General features: G+C 40.4%; 1 protein-coding gene across 1 annotated transcript in view; it reads left to right on the top strand.

Annotated features, from left to right (window-relative positions):
• The window catches only part of kcnab1b (potassium voltage-gated channel subfamily A regulatory beta subunit 1b), a 28,711-nt gene that overhangs the window by 2,146 nt on the left and 1,627 nt on the right, over positions 1-24,938 (top strand). The window contains exons 3-14 of the mRNA XM_079649510.1: positions 7,653-7,696; positions 10,089-10,126; positions 10,854-10,933; positions 11,414-11,458; positions 12,955-12,999; positions 16,740-16,783; positions 19,714-19,800; positions 23,510-23,595; positions 24,114-24,234; positions 24,321-24,415; positions 24,581-24,701; positions 24,845-24,933. Coding sequence (XP_079505636.1) covers positions 7,653-7,696; positions 10,089-10,126; positions 10,854-10,933; positions 11,414-11,458; positions 12,955-12,999; positions 16,740-16,783; positions 19,714-19,800; positions 23,510-23,595; positions 24,114-24,234; positions 24,321-24,415; positions 24,581-24,701; positions 24,845-24,933 — 895 coding nt within the window. The remainder of the gene's footprint in view (positions 1-7,652; positions 7,697-10,088; positions 10,127-10,853; positions 10,934-11,413; positions 11,459-12,954; positions 13,000-16,739; positions 16,784-19,713; positions 19,801-23,509; positions 23,596-24,113; positions 24,235-24,320; positions 24,416-24,580; positions 24,702-24,844; positions 24,934-24,938) is intronic.

Raw genomic sequence — 24,938 nt, 5'->3', positions numbered from 1 at the left:
GAAGACGGATAAAAATCTCTCAACATTGTCTTGATTGGTTAAGAACTGGAATGGCTTTAACTGACATGATAAAGTGCACTCCATTGAGTTGGATACATCGCCCGTCGATTCTCTGCATCTATAGCACAGCACTTTATAAAAATTGGACTTTGATCTTTAAGTCCCTCGTGAGTTTATTCAATACCACCAGCATCAGTTTAACATCCGTGTGTGTGGGTGTGTGGGAGTAGTAGCAAAAGTAAACAATGCTCTTTTGTCAGTGAGTGGGCTCTTAACTCAGATCGCACGAGCAAATAGTAGCTTGATCACTTAAGGTGTCAGGACCAAGAGAGACTGAGAGATAAGGGGGGCATTAGAAAGAGTAACTGCTAGAAAGACAGAAAGAGAACTATAAAAAGCAAGAATTAGAGAGTGAATAGAACAGAAAATGGGGCACGCGGGTCAGTTCACGGAAAAGAGGCAATTACAGAATCTGGGTGGATTGGATGCGGAGCAGTTAATGTGAGACGTGTCACACACGCAGACACTTCTCATCTCATCTCGTTTCTATAACAACATTGAAATGGCCAACTTCAATCTGTTCCCAGAACCAAACAAGCCTGAAGGCTCCATTGTGCTAAATGCATCAGCATTCACAACATCGTTTTCTTCCATTTACTGAGATACATTTTGAATTTTTTATGGACTCTATAATTTCAAATCTCCCTTTAACTCACAAATGCAGCCAAAGAAAATAGCTGCTAATGCTTGATTCACCACTGATTTTATTTTCCTTGGAGAGAGAAATCGATACAAACATGTTGCTGTACTTCTGATGCAGGAGTGATGCCAGGTACATGGCTTCCAAAATGTGTTTATTTTGGTTTGTAACATGAGGATCTGTTTAATCTTGTAGCTCTTTCTAAAACAGGTGGAAGATGTAAGCAGTAAAGCTTCCTATAAGCCGTTGGCAAATCCTCAATTTTTACTTCAGGAAAGTCAATGTAGGATGAAATATCTCATTTGCTACATCCCGACTCTTGACCCTGTTTGTCTAACAATGCTTGTCCTTCTCTCTTCCAGTTTTGTATCTCTGTCTTTTTTTTCAAACCACTGACCCTTAGCTGTTTTGTCAAAGCAGATGACTGCATTGCTTTGGACACTATATGATGGGGAATCTCTTTTTCTTGAGTTCAAGATAAGTCCACAACAAGATGTTGTGTAATATATGTGAAGTTTCATTAGTGAGATAACAATTGAAAGCACTTATACACAAAGGGTGGGTGGGTGTTAGTGGGTGGTGTAATTTGGTGCATTGAATTACATACATGAGTGCATGTATGTTCATTAGATGTGCGTGGCGTTAAGGCTCTGCACTGGGAACATCTGAAGGCGTAGCAAGTCAAAGCAGGAAATGTAGTGTGCAGAGCGAGCAAGCATAAACTAATAATACCACCATCTACAGCATTTTAGTTGTCATGACGATGTATAGTGTGGCCAAGTATAGAGTAGGTGTAATTGTGGGGTCCCCAAGTTGGTACTTTTCAATGCTGTACACAAATCCACAAACAAGCACACATAGCCAAATTGCTGTGTGTGTTGTAATAAACCATGCTGTCGTTGCTGGCTTCACAAACGGTCAGATTATTTCTGGGTCCTGGTAGGGAGCCCCTGGTCGCCTGAAGTTGATGATCGTCATTAGGCAGCAGAAGGTCTTTTGACAGTCCAGGAGATTTGGGGAAGATTCCACTCGGTTGGTTCAGAGCTGCATGGGCATGCAGAAATCCCTTCTGTCAGTTCCTTTGGATGCAGGCTTATCAGCGGCCAGCAGAGAGAGAGGCATTCTCTGCTGTCTACAGTAAACATGTGTGTTGATAGTGTGAGTAATGCATACACCAGCCATCCAAAGCTTTTTTGTGTGCACACGGAATAGACTGTTTGCATCAGATCTTAGGGCTTGGCAAGATAAAGTGTTGTTATTTGGCATATATTTTCTATTATCGTAATCAAACCTTATGATTTCCTAATATAGAATCATAATTGCTATGTTTCTAACCCTACAACTTTGTCTTATGATTCCCTCCAGAATCATTTCTTAAAGTCTTTGACAATGCACGTTTGAGTTTTACTTTACTTTGGTGCATAATGAGGAAAATAAACTACCATATATATATATATATATAAATATTATTGTATTGTAGGGCTAGGCAATAATTCAATATGATAATGAATCGTCCCTCTTTGGAATGATATAAGGATAAAATGATACAAAATTACATTTAAATTGTTAACAACAGCAACCAAATACTTACTGTGAAATGTTTTGAAGGAATATCTTTTGAAGATTACAGCGGTCTCATCATTTAGTGAAGAAACAATGAATTTATCTTCAAGTATTTAATTCACACGAGTATACAAAAATAAGCTTTACAATGTGAAATCTCAGATAGACTATTTTCTTATTTAATTACCAGAAATCATAGCCCCAGATTGAATGGGTGCATTAATGCATGACTCTACTGTGCCTCTAGCTTAATCCTTTTAATTACAAATATTTCCTCTTCTAAAGTCCCTCTTTTTTTTAAAAACGGCGTGCTATTAAACCTGAAGCAAAAATACTTTTGGAAGTGCTTTACAAACACTATCACTTCTTGCCATAGATAGCAGAGGATGGGTTTCTTGCAAGAAAAAAAGATAACAAATGAATTACTGATGATACGCGGGGAATACATTGCAGAATTTCTTGCATGAAGCTAGAAATCAGCTCTTTTCCCAAATGATTCAATGGGTTTATACGCTGTGAATATTACACAAAGGGCTCAATTTTTACAGCTGAATTGTGAGGACTGATTTAACCTCTGTCCGCAGAAAGAGAACAGTCCTGCAGCTGTGGGACTTGTGCTCCATAAATCATAATTTGCTTGGTTGTTGCTCTCCGTTTGTTTGTTTGTTTGTTTGTTGTGAACTTTGAGTATGTGTGTGCATGCGCAGGTGCCTGTGTGTGCATACATGCGTGTGTGTTTGCATGACTTCATGCGTGTGTGCACCCATTGAACCCATAATGTTGCTTTTGCCCAGAGACACACGGTGTGTATCCAGCTCGTTGAGTTGCTTTTTTGCCCAGTTTTTTTATCAAACATCAAAAGTCTTCACTCTTTGGATAAAATGTATGAATTTGATGTTCCAACATATTTTCCTTGTGTTAATTTATATGATGTGTATTTCTAATAATATGAGCCAGGGTGTTGCACAACAGGAGCCGTGCAGCATGCAGCTGCACTCCGCCTAAAGATCAAACAAGTCCCCAAGGATGAGATCCGCCCAATCTCTCTGTTAAACAGCCAGGACGTTTTGCATGGATTTTGCCTTTTAATTAAAGGTCACAACTAAAATGTTTTTCTGTGAGCGTAATGGCTTTCTAATAGTGTTACTTTGCAAATGCAATTTTCAGTTTTTCTTCTGAAGCGGTCTCTTTAAACAGACTATAATTACAAAGATAATTCGAGGCTATAAAACTGATCGAAAACACGACTGCATGTGTAAAATTGTAAAATAACAGTATGAAAAACCATGCTTATTGGTTGGGATGAAAAAGATAAAAAGAATCATATATGTTTCTTAAAATCTGTCTGAGCTGTCATCTGTCTTTATACATATTGTAAGTTTGGCAAATGTCAAATAAACACTCACTTACCTTACAGTTTGTGTCAGAAAACCCAGCTTGGCAAGATACAATGTCGCTACTATAATTGAGTTGTGTTACAAAACAGCTACAAAGACAAATCAGCTATTTCACTTGATTTTATACAGCATCATTTCTAAGATTCTTGACAATACATTTAAAAATGTTTTGGATTAACGCCTTCATTTTCAAAGCGTGTACTGTATACTGGTTTTTGTGTTTTAATGACACTATTTCCTTTCAACGTTGCTAAGCTCTCCCCAACCTTCTGAATCCACCACTTCAGATCTTCCCACATGTTTTGCAATGGATCAAGTCACAGACCACTGGCTTAGATTATGTGTCTCCGCCGAAATCATAGGCCGAAATACAGTTATTCTGTGAAAGATTTTCTACCTATCCGTTTTGAATAACTTTTTACAACACCGTAAAAATAACATTGTGTGCATTTATACGTTTGTACGTGTCGATGAATACTGCTTGAAAAGTAAATACAATGTGGACTTTAACCCTGCGGGAAAACAAGGCAGAAAGTTGTACCCAGACTATACACACAGGCACACACACACACACACACACACACACACACACACACACACACACACACACACACACACACACACACACACACACACACACACACACACACACACACACACACACACACACACCATACACCATACACCATACAAACAAGGCATTGTGCAGGGCACTGCAGGGAATCAGCTGTCATTTCCTATTTCCCATTCTGTGTCATATAGTGAGCTTTATCTGTAGAGGCCATTAGAACTGCTTATAGACTTAAGGCTTGGACTTGCAACTCTGAACGCCCCAGTCTGTTGCCAGTGTCTGTCTCTCTTCATAGCACATCTATTTCCCTCCTCCTGATATTGGTGAAATTGAACTGGTTATTTTTCACCCCTGCATGTCTCCTGAAGCTTCTCCTTCATACTTAATCTATTTCTTTCCCTTTTATTTCAATTCCCTGCTTTCTTCCCACCCACAAGGGCCCTGGCTTTGATATTTAGATCATGAACCCCTTTCTAGCCTGACCTGAGTTATTTTGATAACAACATTGGGAGAGCAGTGGGAACTGAGGAGGTGGGCGTTGTCTAATCCCTCTGCCCATCAAAGTTGGCTTGTGTGGGTTGCTTAGCATACATTAATCCCCAGAGTGAGGGGTTTCATCTCTACTCATAACCTTGACAAAAGTGTTAGCTGACGAATATTGATTTGAGCAATCCAACATATAAATGATAAGACATGCCTGTGTGTGACCTGAGCACCAAGTGCTTTCCAGGACAACAAAACATCCTCCCACAATGAAAGATGATTACTCCAGAGATCAAGACACAATAAATGCGGCCAGATGTTCATTAGATTGTTTGATTTATCTCAACTGCGGATCCACTAAGAAAATGCAACGGCTACATAGAACCATCGCATCGCAGGATGTTTATAAGCGGTGACAGGTTTGTGTGAGGGGGCGTCTTGAAATGACTCATTTGTCATTTTACTTCAAGGCTTCTTTTAGGCACCATCCAAGCATGAGGGGCCGAGGCACATGGCTTGCAAAGGTTTTTATGTGGCGGTGTGTATGTACAAGTGGTCCTTTCCTTATTGAGTCTATCTTAACATTTACAATGTAACTCATATACTGTATAATGAACCTGTGTCAATGCATCCTAGCAGCCCTATTTTCTCCCCGTATCCACACAAGCTTGTAAACACAATGTTTTCGTTTTCTTTTCTTTGTTGCAAATGATATGTTGTAATCCCCTGAATCACTGGGTTCTTTAGAAATGTGGCCCCGCTGTCACCCACTTCCAAGACCTGGACAGATCTATTATTGCTCCATAGCCGGCTGTGTGGTTAATAATCAGGTATGGCAGAAAATACAGCATTGAGGCAGCTTCTCCGCCAGCAGAACGTCAGAACCTCTTCACCTATCATTACAGCATCCTGTTTGTATTCAAAGTATAACACAAGCACTGCAAGTATAGCTTGTCATCTCAAAAGACAAAGACAGCAATTTTCAAGGACAGCCAGCTTTATTTGTAAATGGAAGTCGTGCAAGCTTCTTAAATGTAGAGACAGTGTGCATTGACGTACCACTGTAAACATGAAAACAGTATCAATGAAGGCCCGAGGCAATTGCATGCACAAGGATTCCATTGCATAGTAAGCATTAAGCAGATGTTTCACCCAGAGCAACTTGGAATGCACGCAGCAGCAAACACCATCAGTGCAGCCCTAAATAACCCCCCGAACACACACACACACAACCACACACACACTTTCAGTCAGTTTCCCACTTCTAACTTACAGTACAGCCCCTCCCCCACACTTTCACGGATCAGAGCTCCCACTCCATAATACATCAGAGAGAGGGAGGATATAATATCTAAACTCCTCCACCATATCAGAGACAAGAACACATCCCACAATGTGTGGCTGCGAGATCTGACTCCTGTCATGTTGTCATCAATGCCTTAAACGTCAAAAAATACGCTAATGTATCAAATAAAGTGTTTATTCATCTTTATTTCCCTCCTTTAACTTGGCTGAACTACTGACACGATGACTGATGCTTCCCCATGTTGAACACCTAATTTAATTGGCTGAAGGCATGGTAACATTGCACAGGCTTGGATTTGTCTGCCTTAAGCTCAATGGGGCAGACCATCAGTTATCAGGCACGAGAAAAACCCTGCTGGCATTTTATTCCGTCCTTCTTTGTCGTAACGACTACATGACTGCAAAACCAAGCAGAAGTCACAGAATGTAATTAGGGCTTGTTGCTGTGTCAAGAAATGAGTATTTGGACATATTCTTCCCTCGGGATGAAGTGTGTGGCCTGTGATAGTGGCTCTGCGATGTGGCCTCGATGATTCTGTCCGACCAATGTGTCTCAATGTTACAGGGTTTTGCTTGGAAATGTTTCCTCGATCAGATGGCTCGGGGCGGCGCATCACTTCTTCTTTCACAGTCCACAGACATTACAGTGTTTGAAGACATCTGTGGATGGCTGTAAGGAGAATAATCTGATGTTATCGCCGGTTTTATGTCATTAAACACTTGAGTTCCCCTCTCAGTTGGACACGATTTGACACAGATTGTGAAACTAAGGGTGAAGTGGAGCGCTGAGACTCCGTGCAAGAACTCTCTCTTAGTTTATCTTCCATGGGGTCAATGAGAGCCAAAAGTGCTGTATTACATTTCCACAGACCAGCTGGAGGGAAATTAACTGTTATCAAGGAGACATCAGAAGGTGTACCATTCCACAGTTAATAGGTAGAGGGATAGCAGGGGAAAACAAGTGTGAGGAGCTGTGGAGAAATCCTGATATGATACATCTCTAGTGCTTAAGAGCAAGAATGGATGCCAATAACAGTAAAAAGCCGAAGGACAGAAGTACTCCCTGCTGTAAGGCAGCACAAGGCTCATCGGAATATAGGAGGTAATTGAGTGAGGGATGAGGGGAACAAGGGCAACACTTGTCAAAAGTAGTGTCCCAAACTCAGCGCAACAGTAATTGGATTTTTACGGTTGAGTAGAATATTTTCCAGGGTGTTTAGAGGGACGTCCTCTTATACCAGAGAAGGTGCGATCCATATTGATGGAATAAAGCTGTCCTCCCTCCTGTAATCCCTCCATTCTGATTCATGAATGCAGGTGTGACAAGGTCACCCTCACATTAGTGATCCTCCTCTCAATCGAACATGACACGCTACATATGATGTTATTATTGTGCGCCTTCCAAACACTATTGATTTTTTTTGCTTATGTTGTTAGCTCCATAATAGCAAAATGGCTGTCATTTCATTTCAGTCTCTCAAGTTGGACAGAAAATAGATGTTTTCGTTGTTTAGGCAGAAAATCTTTGCCCAGAGCAAAATACAGCAGTGCAGTAATTGCATTTGCATTTGACTGATGACTTCTTGAGCCTAAACATCGCTGTTTCATAATCAGAGTCTGTTATTCTTCATAGGAACCTGGGGAAATCTGGGTTGCGTGTCTCCTGTCTGGGGCTGGGTGAGTACATTTAATTAGCATCAGATCCAAATGTCTAATGATTTCGTAAGCATCCAAGTGCAAGAAAATATTTTAAATATCAATAGCACTGTTTTTAGAAAACAAGTTGCTCAATTATCTCACATATCGATTGCACGGCAGAGGGTAATAACTCCCATTTAACTTGATGTCAACTATTCACTTAGTGTGTGTGTGAGTGTGTGTGTGTGTGTGTGTGTGTGTGTGTGTGTGTGTGTGTGTGTGTGTGTGTGTGTGTGTGTGTGTGTGTGTGTGTGTGTGTGTGTGTGTGTGTGTGTGTGTGTGTGTGTGTGTGTGTGTGTGTGCGTGTGTGTGTGCATTGCAGTGCACGCACATTGGTGTGCATTTGTATGCTGTATTCTATCAGTATACTAAGTTATTGATGGGGGTGCGTCTCTGAAGAAAAAATATCTTGACAAAGAAAATAAATGATGCATTGTCTTTAAATACTAACTGATGGAACATCTGGAGGGAAATTAACTGTTATCAAGGAGACATCAGAAGGTGTACCTTGTCACAACCTTGACAAGACTGAACTGCTCTTCCTTCCGGGAAAAGATTGTCCCACTCTTGACCTAACAATCAACATCGGCACCTCTGTTGTTTCCCCGACTCAGACTGCAAGGAATCTGGGTGTGGTCCTAGATAACAAACTGTCCTTCACTGCAAACATCGCTGCTACAACCCGCTGCTGCAGATACACGCTTTACAACATCAGGAGGATACGTCCCCAGCTGACCCAGACATCAGCGCAGATTCTGGTCCAGGCTCTCGTCATCTCACGCCTAGACTACTGCAATTCCCTCCTGGCTGGTCTACCTGCATGTGCCATCCGACCTCTGCAGCTCATCCAGAATGCAGCGGCTCGTCTGGTCTTCAACCTTCCCAAATTCTCCCATACCACACCGCTCCTCCGCTCCCTTCACTGGCTTCCAGTAACTGCTAGAATCCACTTCAAGACACTGGTACTTGCGTACCATGCTGCGAATGGATCTGGCCCTTCCTACATCCAGGACATGGTTAAACCGTACACCCCAGCACGTGCACTCCGCTCTGCATCAGCCAAACAGCTCGCTGCACCCGCACTCCGAGGGGGACCCAAGTTCCCGTCAGCAAAAACACGTGGGTTTGCTATCCTGGCTCCAAAATGGTGGAATGAGCTCCCCATTGAAATCAGGACAGCAGATAGCTTACACATCTTCCGACGCAAACTGAAAACTCATCTCTTTAGACTCCACTTCGAGCGATAAAATTACTAACAAAGCACTTATATACTAATAAAGGGCTGGCTTTCTAAATGCCAGTTGAGTAGCACTTGAAATGTTTGGCTCTATGAAACCTGATGTACTTATATGATTCTGTTTTCTTAAAGGTTGTATCTTCCTGGTCGAATGCACTTATTGTAAGTCGCTTTGGATAAAAGCGTCAGCTAAATGCAATGTAATGTAATGTAATGTAATGTAATCTGTGAATTATTTAACTATCCTAGTGATTTGTGTTTAAAGACTTATTTCTAGCACATTAAGCAGTATGTTGCCATCCATTCATTTAAAGGAAACAGTTTGTTTAATCTTTGTTATTTCTTTGCAAGAATCAAAATGTAGAAATTACAAATTGTCCTGCTTCCTGTCTTTATGTTAAGCTCCAGCTGCTGGTTCGAGCTAGACTTACATATTAATGGTGGTGTTAATCAATATATTTCCCAACATGTAAAACCATTTATTTTAAAATGTTGTTAATGTCAATAAAGCCTAAAATAGAACTTACAGTTTACTTAAAATGTAATTGGGCATTTAATAATGATTTGAAAGTGTTCTTTTACTTTAAACAATTGCCCTCTTAGAAAATTAATCTGCTGCTGTACTTCTGCTGCAGTTATTTTAACAAATGTAACATCAGCTTCTGCATTATTGCGTATTAGTGGGAGATGACAACCAGCTGCATGTTACAGAATCTTTCAACAGAAGCTCTGGAAAATATAAAGTGTGTACCTAAAACTGTGTTCAGCCTGTGCTGTTTGAAGGGAGAAAAGAGTCTTTGTACTTAAACTAACACAACCATAATGTATGCACATACTATAAACCCTCACAATGAAACACAAAAACCCCAAGTTGCTGCCGTGTTTCTTTAAATATAACCACACAGACATCAGCTCAGTAGCTTACTCATTCCAAATTCATATAGCGGAGAAATTGTTTTCAACAACACTCAACCCTGACATTTGACTGTGATGGATTCAGGCCCTTTTTTTTGTCCATGCCAAAATGTCAAAGTACTAATTAATGCACAACTAACATGATTATGAGTGATGCAAAGGTCTTTCATGTTTTTGTTTGTTGTTCCAAAACTTTGACTTTGATGTTTCCTTCCGCAGGCACATGGGTAACATTTGGAGGTCAGATCTCTGATGAGGTAAGATGTTACGTCAAATCCAACATTCAGCCGTCACTGTATCAGCAGATCTTGGATCTCATTATTTTTGACAGTTTACATTACAACACCCCCAATCTTTAGCCCCTATGGGAGCCATTAAGTGTAGCTGGGTGTAAAATGGCATTAGGGTCAGTAGACCACAATAATCATTCTAGTATCGATTTCCCAATATCACAGCATGCTGTTAAGTCCCTGTTGGCTCTTCCAAGGCCAAATGGTCAGGTCACATTGCCCCCTGTCAAAAGCTATTAAGCAGAAGTCTTCTTCCAGAGCTTTGATCTGGCCTTGAAGGGGTAAGCAATTGAATTGGAGACAGCTCACAAAACAAAAAGAGAAAGTCATCATGACTAAATTGGGCTTCCGGTTTATGGCTCTGAATAAACTGAAAGCACAAGAACTAGGACAAAATAGTCTGGGAAAATATTTTGAGAAGTAAACAACTTTTCTTCTTCTTCTTTTTTTCTGTGCCTTTTTTGCCTCTATTATAGAGATAGGACAGATAGAACGGGAAGAGAGAGAGAGAAACCATTTTAGACATGTTCTGATGATGTGTATCTTAGTGGAGAATAGATGAACTCTCCCTCAGCTTCTTCAGGGAATTTTCTTAGCACATTCTTTGTTTTATGTTATTTTGGTCGATATTTACATTCATGAATTATAACACACTAAAGTCCATGGGGGGCAAAATTTTTCTTTTCTGCATCAGGTGGCAGAACAGCTGATGACTATCGCCTATGAGAGCGGGGTCAACCTGTTTGACACAGCTGAAGTCTACTCCGGTGGGAAGTGAGTGATGTCTCAGATTTGTTATCTATCTTACACCCACCGAGCAATTTTCTCGCTTTATCGCTTTAGGACACAAGGTGTTTACAATGTTAGCCTCAGATCAGGAAATATTCACAAGAGGAGGGAAACAACGAAAGGTGCACTCCAGAGTGATTTGCATAATCTCATTCGTCACTGGAGGCTCTCCGTTATGTTCACAGCTCGATCTAACTTTATAAGCCTCAACATTGTCTTCCTGAATAATGTGGGCAGGCTGTAGCTATATGCGCATGAATATTAATTTCAAGGTTGCCGGGGAAATTCAGGGTTACAATACAGGCGTTTATCTATTATCTTGATTTGCTGTGCTGCCGATTTTTAATCAAATATTCATGCTGTAGAATGGCAGATAACTGTCACACTTACATGCTCTTAGAAAAATGGCAGCCTTAGATATAATCTCATCTTCTCATAGTGTATTTCCTCTTCTTCTCTTTACAGAGCAGAGATAATCCTTGGAAACATCATCAAGAAAAAATGCTGGAGGTAAAATGCACTCTCTTAAGGTTCTGAATGTGTTCTATGAATAGAGTTAACATTGTGTATCGTACACACAACATAAGCCAAAAGTAAGACAAGCTAAAGAAATATGTGCCGATACGTTAGCATCTTATTCCAAATATGCATGCACTGTTCTGAGGCTGCAGTGATTTATTCCCATTGCAAGAGCAGTACTGACTTCATGTACTGATGTGTTAAAGAATTGCTCACAGTTGGCGTTTCAATTTCTCCCAAAGTCGTTGGATGAGGTTAAGGTTCAGGGCTCTCTCTAAGTTTTCCACCCAGAAAACTACATTATGTCCCTTCTCTCTGTAGCTACATGGTGACACTGTCATTTTGGACCAGCAAGCTACCTTCTAGCATGCTTATCCTCATAATGTTTAGTTTGTGATTTAAAATGAAGCATTCTCTTTTAAAATGATAACAGGTCTGGTGTTTAGCATGCTAACACATGTTAATTTGCAGTAAAAACAAAGTACAGCTTATGATCATGTTAATATAAGTTGTGTAGGAATTTGTTAATGAACCATAAAAGTATTGGATAATGATAATAACACTAAAGGGATTCACAAACATTATTGGGATTCTCTCTCTCTATAATAGCTTTTCTGAGCCAGTCCATACACGAGTTGTTAAGATATTTCAGTCCGGGCCATAGTGGGTATAACAACTGGCCGAACCAACATGTAGCCATTCTATTAGCATGGATTTAAATAACTTGCCCTTGTGTATCAAAAATAAATATCTACCTGATCCCTCGGATTTATGTAAGGATCACTTGGGGGTCTGCTCGGGGGGAAACTTAAGCATCAACATTTCCCTTTATTAAATTGAAGGACCTAAGCCAAAACAAGGAATATGAACCCAACCATTTTGGCCATATGGCGTCTCTCTACAAGATACATATGCTAATTGTGTTCCCGTATGCTTTCAAGCATTGACTGCACATGGTCATTTGAGGGGGTGGAAGGTGGAGAATGTCTACATTATCAATCTCACCAATAGCTGGGATTTTGTAAGCAATAAATCCCTGATATCTCTGTATGTAAATGTAAACCGCATTAAATATCATCATGCCTGTTGCTTACAGTTCAACGTAAAGCATATGCTTTTCACTGCACTGCACCACGTAACATATCAGTTTCATACATTTATACTGCATAAACTGCCACATTGCAGTGAGAAGAATCAGTTACAGCTCGCAGCCTGCCCTCCCCTCAATCTGTGTAAATGATTGATCATTCAAGCATGGAGGATTTCATAGTGAGAGAGCTTTCTTATTAGAATGCAGAGAAAAGAGCGACTCTAAGATTCTTAATACTTGATCATTTACATGATTGATAATCTGCCAATTCACACAGCAGGAGAGAAGGTCACTGGAGAACACTAATTCAGGCATGGACATGATGACACACACACATCCTTTTGACAACAGCTTCAAAGTACTTGATGGCTTTTTGATGTGTCTGTCATCCTCTCAGGAGATCCAGCCTGGTTATCACAACGAAGCTCTACTGGGGAGGAAAGTAAGTATGTGTGTGCATGGAAGTGAGTGTATGGCGTCCAGCACGGGCAGTTTTCTCTCAGATGCTTGGGCTATCTCACCATGAACAGGCTACCGATTAAAACATTTGACACAGAGCTTGACATGGCAGGCATCGGGCATTTTGGAAAACCCACTGGCGAACAGACAGGGAGGAAACACTCAACATACACAGACGTACAGATTTAAACGTGGCTGTGTTCTCAGCCCTTCTTGCTTCACTTCATACCCTTCCTCAGCCTTTTTATCAAACTGTCATAAATGCTTCTTCTGTCATAATGAAGTATTCTGTTCTCAAAATGCATTAGTAACATTAAGTCTCAGGTGCGTACAAAATGAGGTAAAATCTGGTTTTCTGTCTATTTTGTCAATCAGTATATTAGGGCCCAGGAGCAGTACATTTAATTTAAGCTGATCCTCTCAGACTATTGTCGAGGTATGAAGTCTCAACACCAGATGGATTTGCAGAACAGCTACTCAACCCCCCGTTTAGCGAGCTGTGAGTCTGCCAGAGTGGCCTGTCAAGCATCTCATCACCCAAACATACAGTAGACATTTGCACACTTTATTCTCCATTGCATTTCCCTACACTTTTGCACAGAAGAAGACATGATGACACAGAGGAGGACAGCATGTTTTTGGTTCTGCACCACATTATTATAACCCAGGCAGGCTGGAACACCACAGGAAGGCGGGAGGCGGGAAGAGAAAGTGTGATTTGAAGCAAGAACAAGACAAATGGCAGGCAACTGAGCAAAGAGAGACACTGGAGCAGAAAGAAAAGTAAATAATTAAGTAGAAAAAGGAAAAGCAGGCATGGGGAAATCTGAAAGGGAAGTCAAAGCAGGTGGTGCTACGGACAAATCACTAGTTTTATGGCCCAGCATGTCGGTTGACTCTCACCAAACGTATCAGCCTTATTTTTAGATAAACTTTAGGTGTTTTAAGCACGACTTTATAAATCCACAGAAACTGATATACTCAGCGCTACATGCAAGACAGAAAAAGTTGGCAACTACAGCTAGTGAATGTATTGGAGCATTACGCAGCCACAGAGCAAGATATTTCCCTCAGGAGTTGGTGGAGACTAAAACAAATCTAAAAGGAGACTGAATATTGGATTTACATTTGTCAGGCGGCAAGAAACACAAGTCTAAATGAATGCTAATGTGGTTCCATATTGAGTGGATGAGTAAATAGGCAATTGCTTGATAACATCACATAAATAACATTACAACGTTTTAGGTGATATTTTTTTTGTGTTTATAGCTTGTTACACTGCACAAAAGTAGCCTCATTATCAATAAAAACAGGTTAAAGTAAATGTAAAAAGACCACAATAGTCTTCTAACAAGTAAAGGCACTGCATTCAGGACTGTTGTTTGGTGAAAGCACAGTATTATATGCATCAAAGGTACTGAATTACTTCCTTCAGAGTGCTATAAATATTGACCTGAAAGAGGACTTTTTTGGTGTCAGTCTAGTGGTGCTAAAAACTCATATACTGTAATATGAATACTTACTACAAATACAATATTGTTCTTGAAGTAAAATGTTTAGTTATGTCTTATCTGACTTAAGCATACTGTATGGCTTTTACAAAATACTAGGAAGCAAGAAAGAAAGATTTAATTAAGTTAGAATTCTCTATGCGTTATTGGAATAAGTGTACAAATATAAATGAAATTAATCAAGTTAAGTACCTGTACTACATAAAGTACTTAAGAAAAAAAAATGTTTTAAGTTACAGCACTACATATACAAGCTCTATTCAACTACATTTCTAATTGTTGTTGACTTAATATATTTCTTGAATGCAAATCACCAAAACCCAACTGGGAGGCCATTGGCAAATCCCTGGCGATCGGGACAGACAGTGACAACAAGAGTTGTGTTGGCCGGCTGCAAAGACACGGCGCACAGTTTGTTCTATAGCTGCGGGCACACTGCAGAGTGTCGAGTGGGTGTATTTCTCCTCAGCGGTTTGTGGGTAGTTTATTATGCAGGCTCTGGTTTTGCATACTTAATGATCTGCTTCAATTCATGAGAACTGTGTGTATGTGCATAGATGTGTGTGTATATACCGTGGGGCAAAAAAGTATTTAGTCAGCCACCAATTGTGCAAGTTCTCCCACTTAAAAAGATGAGAGAGGCCTTTAATTTTCATCCTAGGTATACCTCAACTATGAGAGACAAAATGAGAAACAAAAATCCAGAAAATCACATTGTCTGATTTTTAAAGAATTTATTTGCAAATTATGGTGGAAAATAAGTTATTGGTCAATAACAAAAGTTCATCTCAATACTTTGTTATATACCCTTTGTTGGCAATGACAGAGGTCAAACGTTTTCTGTAAGTCTTCACAAGGTTTTCACACACTGTTGCTGGTATTTTGGCCCATTCCTCCATGCAGATCTCCTCTAGAGCAGTGATGTTTTGGGGCTGTCGATGGGCAACACGGACTTTCAACTCCCTCCAAAGATTTTCTATGGGGTTGAGATCTGGAGACTGGCTAGGCCACTCCAGGACCTTGAAATGCTTCTTACGAAGCCACTCCTTCGTTGCCCGGGCGGTGTGTTTGGGATCATTGTCATGCTGAAAGACCCAGCCACGTTTCATCTTCAATGCCCTTGCTGATGGAAGGAGGTTGTCACTCAAAATCTCACGATACATGGCCCCATTCATTCTTTCCTTTACACGGATCAGTCGTCCTGGTCCCTTTGCAGAAAAACAGCCCCAAAGCATGATGTTTCCACCCCCATGTTTCACAGTAGGTATGGTGTTCTTTGGATGCAACTCAGATTTCTCCTCCAAACACGTCTAGTTGAGTTTTTACCAAAAAGTTATATTTTGGTTTCATCTGACCATATGACATTCTCCTAATCCTCTTCTGGATCATCTAGATGCTCTCTTGCAAACTTCAGACGGGCCTGGACATGTACTGGCTTAAGCAGGGGGACACGTCTGGCACTGCAGGATTTGAGTCCCTGGGGGCGTAGTGTGTTACTGATGGTAGCCTTTGTTACTTTGGTCCCAGCACTCTGCAGGTCATTGACTAGGTCCCCCCGTGTGGTTCTGGGATTTTTGCTCACCGTTCTTGTGATCATTTTGACCCCACGGGGTGAGATCTTGCGTGGAGCCCCAGATCAAGTGAGATTATCAGTTGTCTTGTATGTCTTCCATTTTCTAATAATTGCTCCCACAGTTGATTTCTTCACACCAAGCTGCTTACCTATTGCAGATTCAGTCTTCCCAGCCTGGTGCAGATCTACAATTTTGTTTCTGGTGTCCTTTGACAGCTCTTTGGTCATGGCCATAGTGGAGTTTGGAGTGTGACTGTTTGAGGTCGTGGACAGGTGTCTTTTATACTGTTAACGAGTTCAAACAGGTGCCATTAATACAGTTAACGAGTGGAGGACAGAGGAGGCTCTTAAAGAAGAAGTTACAGGTCTGTGAGAGCCAGAAATCTTGTTTGTTTGTAGGTGACCAAATACTTATTTTACCGAGGAATTTACCAATTCATTCATTAAAAATCCTACAATGTGATTTCCTGGATTCTTTCCCCCCATTCTGTCTCTCATAGTTGAAGTGTACCTAGGATGAAAATGACAGGCCTCTCTCATCTTTTTAAGTGGGAGAACTTGCACAATTGGTGGCTGACTAAATACTTTTTTGCCCCACTGTATGTGTTCTGACATGCACATCCTTCCCTCCTGTTGCAGAGCAGAGACAGAAAGAGGCCTCAACAGAAAGCACATCATTGAAGGTAACAAGTCGATTTCCGCTCTGCTGCTTTGTCCTTCACATCACCCCATCACTCTGAGACCTGCTGCACTCCTGTAATCTCTCTCCTTTATCTTTCCCTCCCTTTTTCCTGTCTGTGTCTTCTTTCTGCTCTTTAATTTTTATCAGCATCAACACTGGGCAGAATCTTTTTAATTTATAGCCAATAGTACATCAAACCTCAACAGACTGTTGTCTTTTCAGTTGTAACAGGTGTGTGTGTTTTTTATCCAAGTGTACAACAAGCTATCTATCATCATCAAACTCTCCTCTCCACTCCTCTTTTAGAATGAATTATGGCCTTGCTCCAGCTTCTAATGAAATACCTCTCTCATCCCATTGGCCCAGTCCGCCACACTTCCCTAACAACTGGCCATCCGGTCCACAGCGCAATGCACCTCCTGCAGTGACTCAGCTTCTCACGTTATTAACATTCACCACAGCCTCTGACACCTTCCCCAAAACAAGACAAGGGGAAATATACTTAGGAAAGGCTGGAGGAGAAGGGTAGAGATTTAAAAATCGAAGGAAATGTGGTTTCACCAATTAGATAAAGCCAGTCCCAATAATAGGTAGCATCCATGAGAGAAATCTGCAGTGTGGCACATGTCACAGAGTGGTAATAACTTGGCAGAGCTAAACATTATCTTCACTACTGGTTGTGCATCCCAAAACAGGCAACTCTATGAGTCATTTGATTGGTTAAGTGACATTTACTAGAAATAAATGGGTGTCAAACTTAATGATAAATAGCATCAGAGATCAACACTTAAGAAATGTCAAGTCTCTTCAGAAAACATCACTTGTGTTTACCATTTTTCATCACATGGCAAATATATTCCTTGACAATTTCAAGATTTCAAAGAGACTTTGTGGAAAACATAATTTGAATGTATAATTGAATCCGAATGCCAGTAGAATAGCTTTGTTGTTCATCATCTTTTCTTAGTTTTAAAAATAGACTTCCTTCACAGCCTGAAAACGCCAGTTTATCCAGGAGACAGCGGAAACTGCTCGCGATGACGGCGCAGGCTCAGATTAGGATCCATGTAAAGGGTGTTTCTGGGATCGTGGGAGAGCAGATGACAAGGGAAGGAATAAGTGGTTAGAGCGGCAGTCCGCAGAGCAACTTTCAGATGGGAATTAGTGGCAAACGATGAAGCCTCTGGAACTAATCTGCCTCACACAAACTCAAGAGCCCCGGGTGTATTTTTTGCCTTGCTTCTATTACTCTGCTTTCTTCCTTTGCGACAGTCTCTTGCTTTGCTTCTCATCTTTCATCTGGTCTTCTCTGTGTGTGAATGGGGACTTATCTGCTCACAATACAGTGCTGCCATCTCCTAACCTCCCCCTAATATACACTATTTCGCCTCCAACTAATACTGAAAGCAGAGCCCTCGTTTTTCTTATTATCCTCTCAGCTTTGAGTTGTTTGGTTTTGCCGCCACCTGTCAAAACAAAGTAAACGTATGCAAGAAGGATCAAAGTTTGCACAGATGCAGGGCTTTCTCCACATACATCTTCTTAAAAGGATATAATGGTGTGCACTGAGCTTGATACTAATTAACCTTATATATTCTAATTGTGAATATTTGTTATATTGTAGCTGTTGAAAAAGGGTAAAAACTAAATAAGAACATTAATCAGGGCAGTTCTACTATTTCTATATTTTAAAACTGTTTATATATGTCTTTTATTAGGACAAGAAAATGATCAAAATGTTAATTTGCACTTCATAACCGTAGATAATTCTTGTATATTGTTAAGTGGGTCAGCGACATTTACTTCGTTAAAAAAGAGTCCAAGCGATTAAATGGAGACTATGTAACTTTTGCCTCGGCCACTGTGGCTAAAAGTGGACGTGATGAGCGCTTTAGCATTGTGCCAGTTTCACCGTTTTAATGATATGACCTTTACCTTTGCTTTCCTGCTTCTAGTCAATATATATGCTTTGAAAAAGGTCTATTGAGCAAATGTGCTTCATATTAACAGCAGTATCCTCCCCCTTAATAAGAGCTTAACGTTTTATGACCATAAAGCCTAACTCGTGTGGAATAGCAACTGCACATATTTTTGAATCATCACATAGTATTTCAAACTGGGAGACTTTTCTTCCTCATAAACAAGTGCAAAATAGTCTTATATTAGATTTGATTTGAACAGCTTGATTTGTCACTTGATCGACCGTAGATTATGTATTATTTAGTTGTTTGACAAATGTTAGTCCAATACTCCTACTAAACCGACGGCTCAGATTCCTATGTGAGTTGGATCATGAGATGTGCCAGGCCAGATCCAGCTGGGGGGGGGCTTGAGTCACATGTGGTCAACTGTCACTTTGCCATGTTCATGAGCATGATGGCTCTTGATCCCCCAGGATCTGACTCACCCTATTTTTCCTTTTACCTGATGGCATGTTGTAATGAACGACAGAAAAAATTACTGCTTGAATAATTAAAATGACACGTTTTTTGAAAATAACAATTGCTAGTTGCAGTTGCTTTTTAATCAAGCATACGGCAAACAATCAAATTCTATTGTGTATTTATTCCTATATCTACATAACATTGTCAAATAAATTGCAAGGAGATAGAAGGGTGATGAACACTGGTATTATCACTCTTCCCCTTAAAATCGAGGATAATTGTATACTTGTTAACATGTCTGCATGACACTAAAATAATTATCCTTAGTCACCTGGCATCAGTAGAAGTTTTCAAGGATGTTACTTATATGGGATATGTCAAATCAGTATTTGAATGTGGGTCAAATTAACCTTTTGAAAACAAGGAATATTTATCGACGTTGTTAAGGTTTTGGTTGATAACAACTCTATACCAGCACGACAAAAAATATGCTCGATGCTCATAATGCCTATTGACCATTTTCTTCTTTCTCTACATATTCCCTTAGGTTTAAAGGGCTCCCTCCAGAGGATGCAACTTGACTATGTGGATGTGGTTTTCGCCAACCGGCCAGACAGCAACACTCCCATGGAGGGTAAGTGATGGCTGAGCAGACTAAAGGGACTGGTAGGGACAATGCATGTTGTTCTGTAATATGAGAAGGTGAGAAATACTGACAAAGCCGCTGCCCTTACCAGACGGGAGGTTTGTCTTTGTGGCTAAGCATGTGTGTCTACTTCTGACAAACACAAACACATTTCAAGTAATCTGACAATCTTGCCTCATCCCTCATCTTCTATTTTAGTCTACCACTCTCTTTCTCTTCTCTTAGTGTCTCTGTGGAATCACTAGTTTCCACTGGGTCTCTCCAGCCCTCCCTGTTCTTTAGAAGCAGGATTATCCCCCCCCCCCCCCCCACCCCCCAGGGGTAAACTGGTGTATTTTTGTGCTGGTCTCTCTAGATACAAGGCCAACTGTGCTTTCCTCACTATAGTGCTGCCTTTCCCACACACAATAACCTTATCTGACCATTATTTCTTTACATACTTCCAGTTTCTTCCTCAATTACTTTTCCTTTGTGAAGTGGCCATCATAGATACTTGGGCCCCTCTCTAGCCAATCCTAAATCTACTAATAGTATTTGGCTTAAAGGAGGAAGTCCCACTGAGCCCACTAAGATAGTTTCCAGTCTTTGCTCCTTGCCACAAATTATTTTTCCCCGGTCAACCAGCAGACTGTGGGAGGCCAGTCTGTCATACTTATTGTTTCCGGGCCTTGCTGTCACCGCTAACCCTGGTGACTGGCAGGCAGACCCTGTGGCCTACTCCATCAAACCTTCTAGTAGCCTGCCTCTGCAGATATAGTCACTTCAACATTTACAACTGATGGACTGAAGTCTAATGTGATTGATGGATTGATTGAGAGTCTGACAGACTGATAAGAACTGCTTAACCAGAGAGCTGACGGATTAAAAAAACTGATATATGTAAAGTAGAAAGCTAGGCTGTAATGGTTTCATTCAGTCCCTCATTCAGTGTAAAAACATTGTGCACGTTTTCTTCAAACTTCATTACAGTGGAGCAAGTGCCATACATCACTGTGTAGAGGGACATTCACTTTTAACAACTAGAGAGAGAGTAGGGATTGCATGTACACGCTCAAACAAAACAGTGTTACCCTGCGCTTTAATACCAAGATTGTATAAGGGACTTATCATTGGGACAAAGAATCAGTGCCAATGTGCAAAAATGTAGGACTTCTGAATCTCTGTAGGCATTTGGAGTTCATAGGACCTGTTATGGAAATGTTTTAGATATTGATAAGCACCACCACGTGTTACTGAAACTTAAAACATCATTTGCAGCTTTGCAGTGCACACTAAATAACCCAAAATAAGTGTTAAGACAAGAATGTTAAGATATCTAACAGGTGTGTGAGCATGCATTTGTGTGGAACTTGGTTTGTATGATGTTCTTGTGACTTTGAGTGCTTGTGACTTTGTATGAGACAATGTGTGGCCCCTTGGGGACAGAAAAAGTGATGTCACTGCCGCAGAGTCTCCCTTTGTTACCATCCCTGCTTTCTATTCTCTCGTCCACTTGTTCTTCCCTTTGTTTTTCTTTTCTCGCTACATCTTTCTGGCTGGATTTGTCTTATATCCATTCTAACAGGCCCCGCTTGTGTCAAAACCTACTCCTTACTTATTTGATTTGACACCCCTCTCCTGTTCTTTATTGCTTTTTACTATTATTGCTGTCACTCATATTGATGAGATGATGTGCATTTTTCCCCAGTTATTAAAGGCTTAGGAATTCCCTTTTACATGTCGCCAAATGGTGAACTTCATAAAGCACATGTTTTTAACACAAGTTACATTATAGCAAATATGATGGGAATGTGCCCCAAGGAGAATCATCTCTGCCATTGTCAAATCATTGTTTTAATAGGCATACTATCCCCTGCAGTGTTTGCTATTGGATCTCAGCTCGGATCTACTCTCCAGTCACTCTTTCTGACAGTGCAAAAGCAGCAAATTGTATTCTTTCAATAAACTAAAAATGAAAATCCCCTGGACAGATTGAATAAAAAAAAAATGGGATATCAGAGAGAGAAGCAGAGCAGACATGACATCAACAAATAGACTTTATAGAAATTCCTTCAGAAAAGAGGAAATGAAATGGTACTGCCACCGCATACTGAACACAAAACCCTAAGCCGTCCATACAGGACATCTCATCAAATGGAAGGACATCACTTTTCTTAAAATGTTCAGTAATAAAGCCAGCATTCAGAGATCTTAGCATCTCACTACCTCAATCTAATACTTCGGCTGCACATTCTAAAACCTCTTTTCCATGACAATACGATTAAAAAGGTCTTCATCAATCATTGATAAATATACTGTGACATGGCACAATAATCACCACACTGTTTGTATACATTAGGGAGAGTACTAGCTTCAAATTGAGACCAACTCGGTTTAATGAAACCCCCCTGGATGACTTACGCTGATTCACCACTACTAAACAAAAACAAAGACGCAGTTTATTTACTTATTTATAACAATATCCCATAGGCTACATAGGTATTAATTCCTAACAATGTTCTTTAGTATATCAAAATGCAGTCAGAACCCAGATTACTTAACAAAATGGTAATGCTTCATTATTTTAAGGCAAGCATTCAACATGATACTAATATGGAAACACTCTCATGTCTTTTCATGTGATTATTTGTGATCAGGGCAGTAGTTTACGGTTAACAATTTACCTGAGAAGAGGTTAACAATTTTAACGAGTTAACTTTTCAGACAGAGCCAACTTCCTCAGCCAAGAACATACTAGCACAGTCCATGTTGTTCATGCCCACAACTTTGCCCACGTCATTCTCTTTGAACACCCGCAGTGGGCTCGGGTGAGGGGGTGTTAATAATCTCTGGATCTCTCCCCTTTGTGTGGCATCTGATGTTAATGCTGATGACTCACTGCGGCCTCATGAAGACAAAATGTATGATGAGTCTGACCAGCATGTTAAAATGCAGGTTGCTTTGGATGAAGATGTCATTCTGGTCGATAATTATTACACTCACAAACTCTTATTAACTAAATGCGCCACTGAGGTACACTCTGTCCCTACATCTTTCAAAATGTCTTCACTTAAGGAGCAGATGCACTGTTATTCCTCCCACATGCTTCTCACACACACACACACACACACACACACACACACACACACACACACACACACACACACACACACACACACACACACACACACACACACACACACACACACACACACACACACACACACACACACACACACACACACACACACACACACACACACACACACACTTGCTCTCTGTCTCTCACTGAGCTACATTTTGGTCCAGAGAGAGAACTACTGATGAAAATGAATTGCTCTTTTTTAATCACACTGCTGTGGTCTATGCTTCACCCTTAGAGTCTTCCCGTTTTTGTTTGCATTCACAACCTTCACTGCACTTTTGTTACAATTACTAACCAACGCAAGCAATTTTATTATTATTGTATTCATAAATTACTTTTTGCCTCGTTGTTTTCTTCAGTGACTAGAGAGTTTGTGCACATCATACAACGAAACACATTCAAAATAATAGCTGTAGATCATCCTTCCATCCTTAGAGAAAGAACTTCACAGAAGTTTTTATTAAATACATTTTGTCTTTCTTGCTGGTTATTAAAAAGTTGCAACTCTGGCGCCATCCACTGTTTGATTATTGATAATGGACATATCTGCTTCTTTATATTTTGTTTTTACAGAGATAGTGAGAGCAATGACACATGTGATCAACCAGGGGATGTCCATGTACTGGGGGACGTCACGGTGGTCCGCCATGGAGATTATGGTGAGTGATGAAAAAAGTATTGTGTGTGGTTAAAAAAAGTGGTAAAAAAAAGTTTTGTCGTATATATTATTACAAACAAAAGAAATGGGAAAATGCAGTTATAGGTCACCATTTCTGTTTGCTATGCAGTTTAATGAGCTAATAGTCACTTAGACAATTTACCATTTGATATCCAAAGGCTAAACAGATGTTTAATTATCATTAGATTATATTCAACTCTATTGCCATTGCACAGAGTACAGCACAAGTAAAACGAAATGTAGTACATTAATACGGAGGACTTAGGGGGATCTTGTGTTAATCTTGATATTAATGTTGCCCTCCCTCACTGATAAAGCTATCATTACTTATTTGTACTCTAGAAGGGGACAATGATTTCCAAAAAGAGCTGTTAATTATAACACCTTGTGCTAAACATAGAGCAGGGGAGAAACAAATGAAATCTGTTAACATAAAGGTCAGCGCTGCACATCATTCCTCCTCCTATTAACAATTCTACCCTTTTTACATTCAATTAGGAAGCATACTCTGTGGCTAGGCAGTTCAATCTAATTCCACCAGTGTGTGAGCAGGCAGAGTATCACTTCTTCCAGAGGGACAAGGTGGAAACTCAGTTGCCAGAGCTCTACCATAAGATAGGTAAGTCTAAAGTTAGTTCCTGTGGATATATTTAGGGCGGCGATAGATTTTTGGGCTGTTGCTTAGTGACTTTTGCCCTCTCTCAGGTGTGGGTGTAGTGTCCTGGTCACCTTTGGCCTGTGGTATCATCACTGGGAAGTACGAGAATGGTGTCCCGGAAACCTCCAGGGCCTCAATGAAGGTATACAGCTAAAAGCTCATCTTTTCCAACCTGCTAGTCTATGTTCCAATTTCTTCACTCTTATCCAACAAAAACAATACAAACAAGAAACGTAATATATTAAACGTTATTTTTGCCTTATTTTGGGTTATAATTCTAATACTTCTTATTTCACTGCTCCTCTAGCCATATCAGTGGTTGAAGGAGAAAGTAACGAGTGAGGACGGGAGGAAACAACAAGCCAAGCTAAAGGAACTGACTCCTATCGCGGAGAAGCTCAGCTGTACTTTGCCACAGCTTGCCATAGGTAAGGGACAAAATGAAAATCCTAAGACCCTACCTGCAATTAAGCAATTAAAGATGTTGCTAAATTTCATGTTTACTTCAAACGGTCTTAAAACTTGAAACCACTTAATCACTTTAATAACTCCTGCTATCCCTGATCTTTAGCCTGGTGCCTGAGGAACGAGGGAGTGAGCTCAGTGCTGCTGGGATCCTCCAATCCAACCCAGCTAACAGAGAACCTGGGAGCCATTCTGGTATA

The sequence above is a fragment of the Notothenia rossii genome (genome assembly GCF_949606895.1).
Source record: "Notothenia rossii genome assembly, chromosome: 9".
Classification (NCBI taxonomy): Eukaryota; Metazoa; Chordata; class Actinopteri; order Perciformes; family Nototheniidae; genus Notothenia; species Notothenia rossii.
The sequence above is the reverse complement of the archived record's forward strand: the minus strand, read 5'-3'. Positions and strand labels throughout refer to the sequence as shown.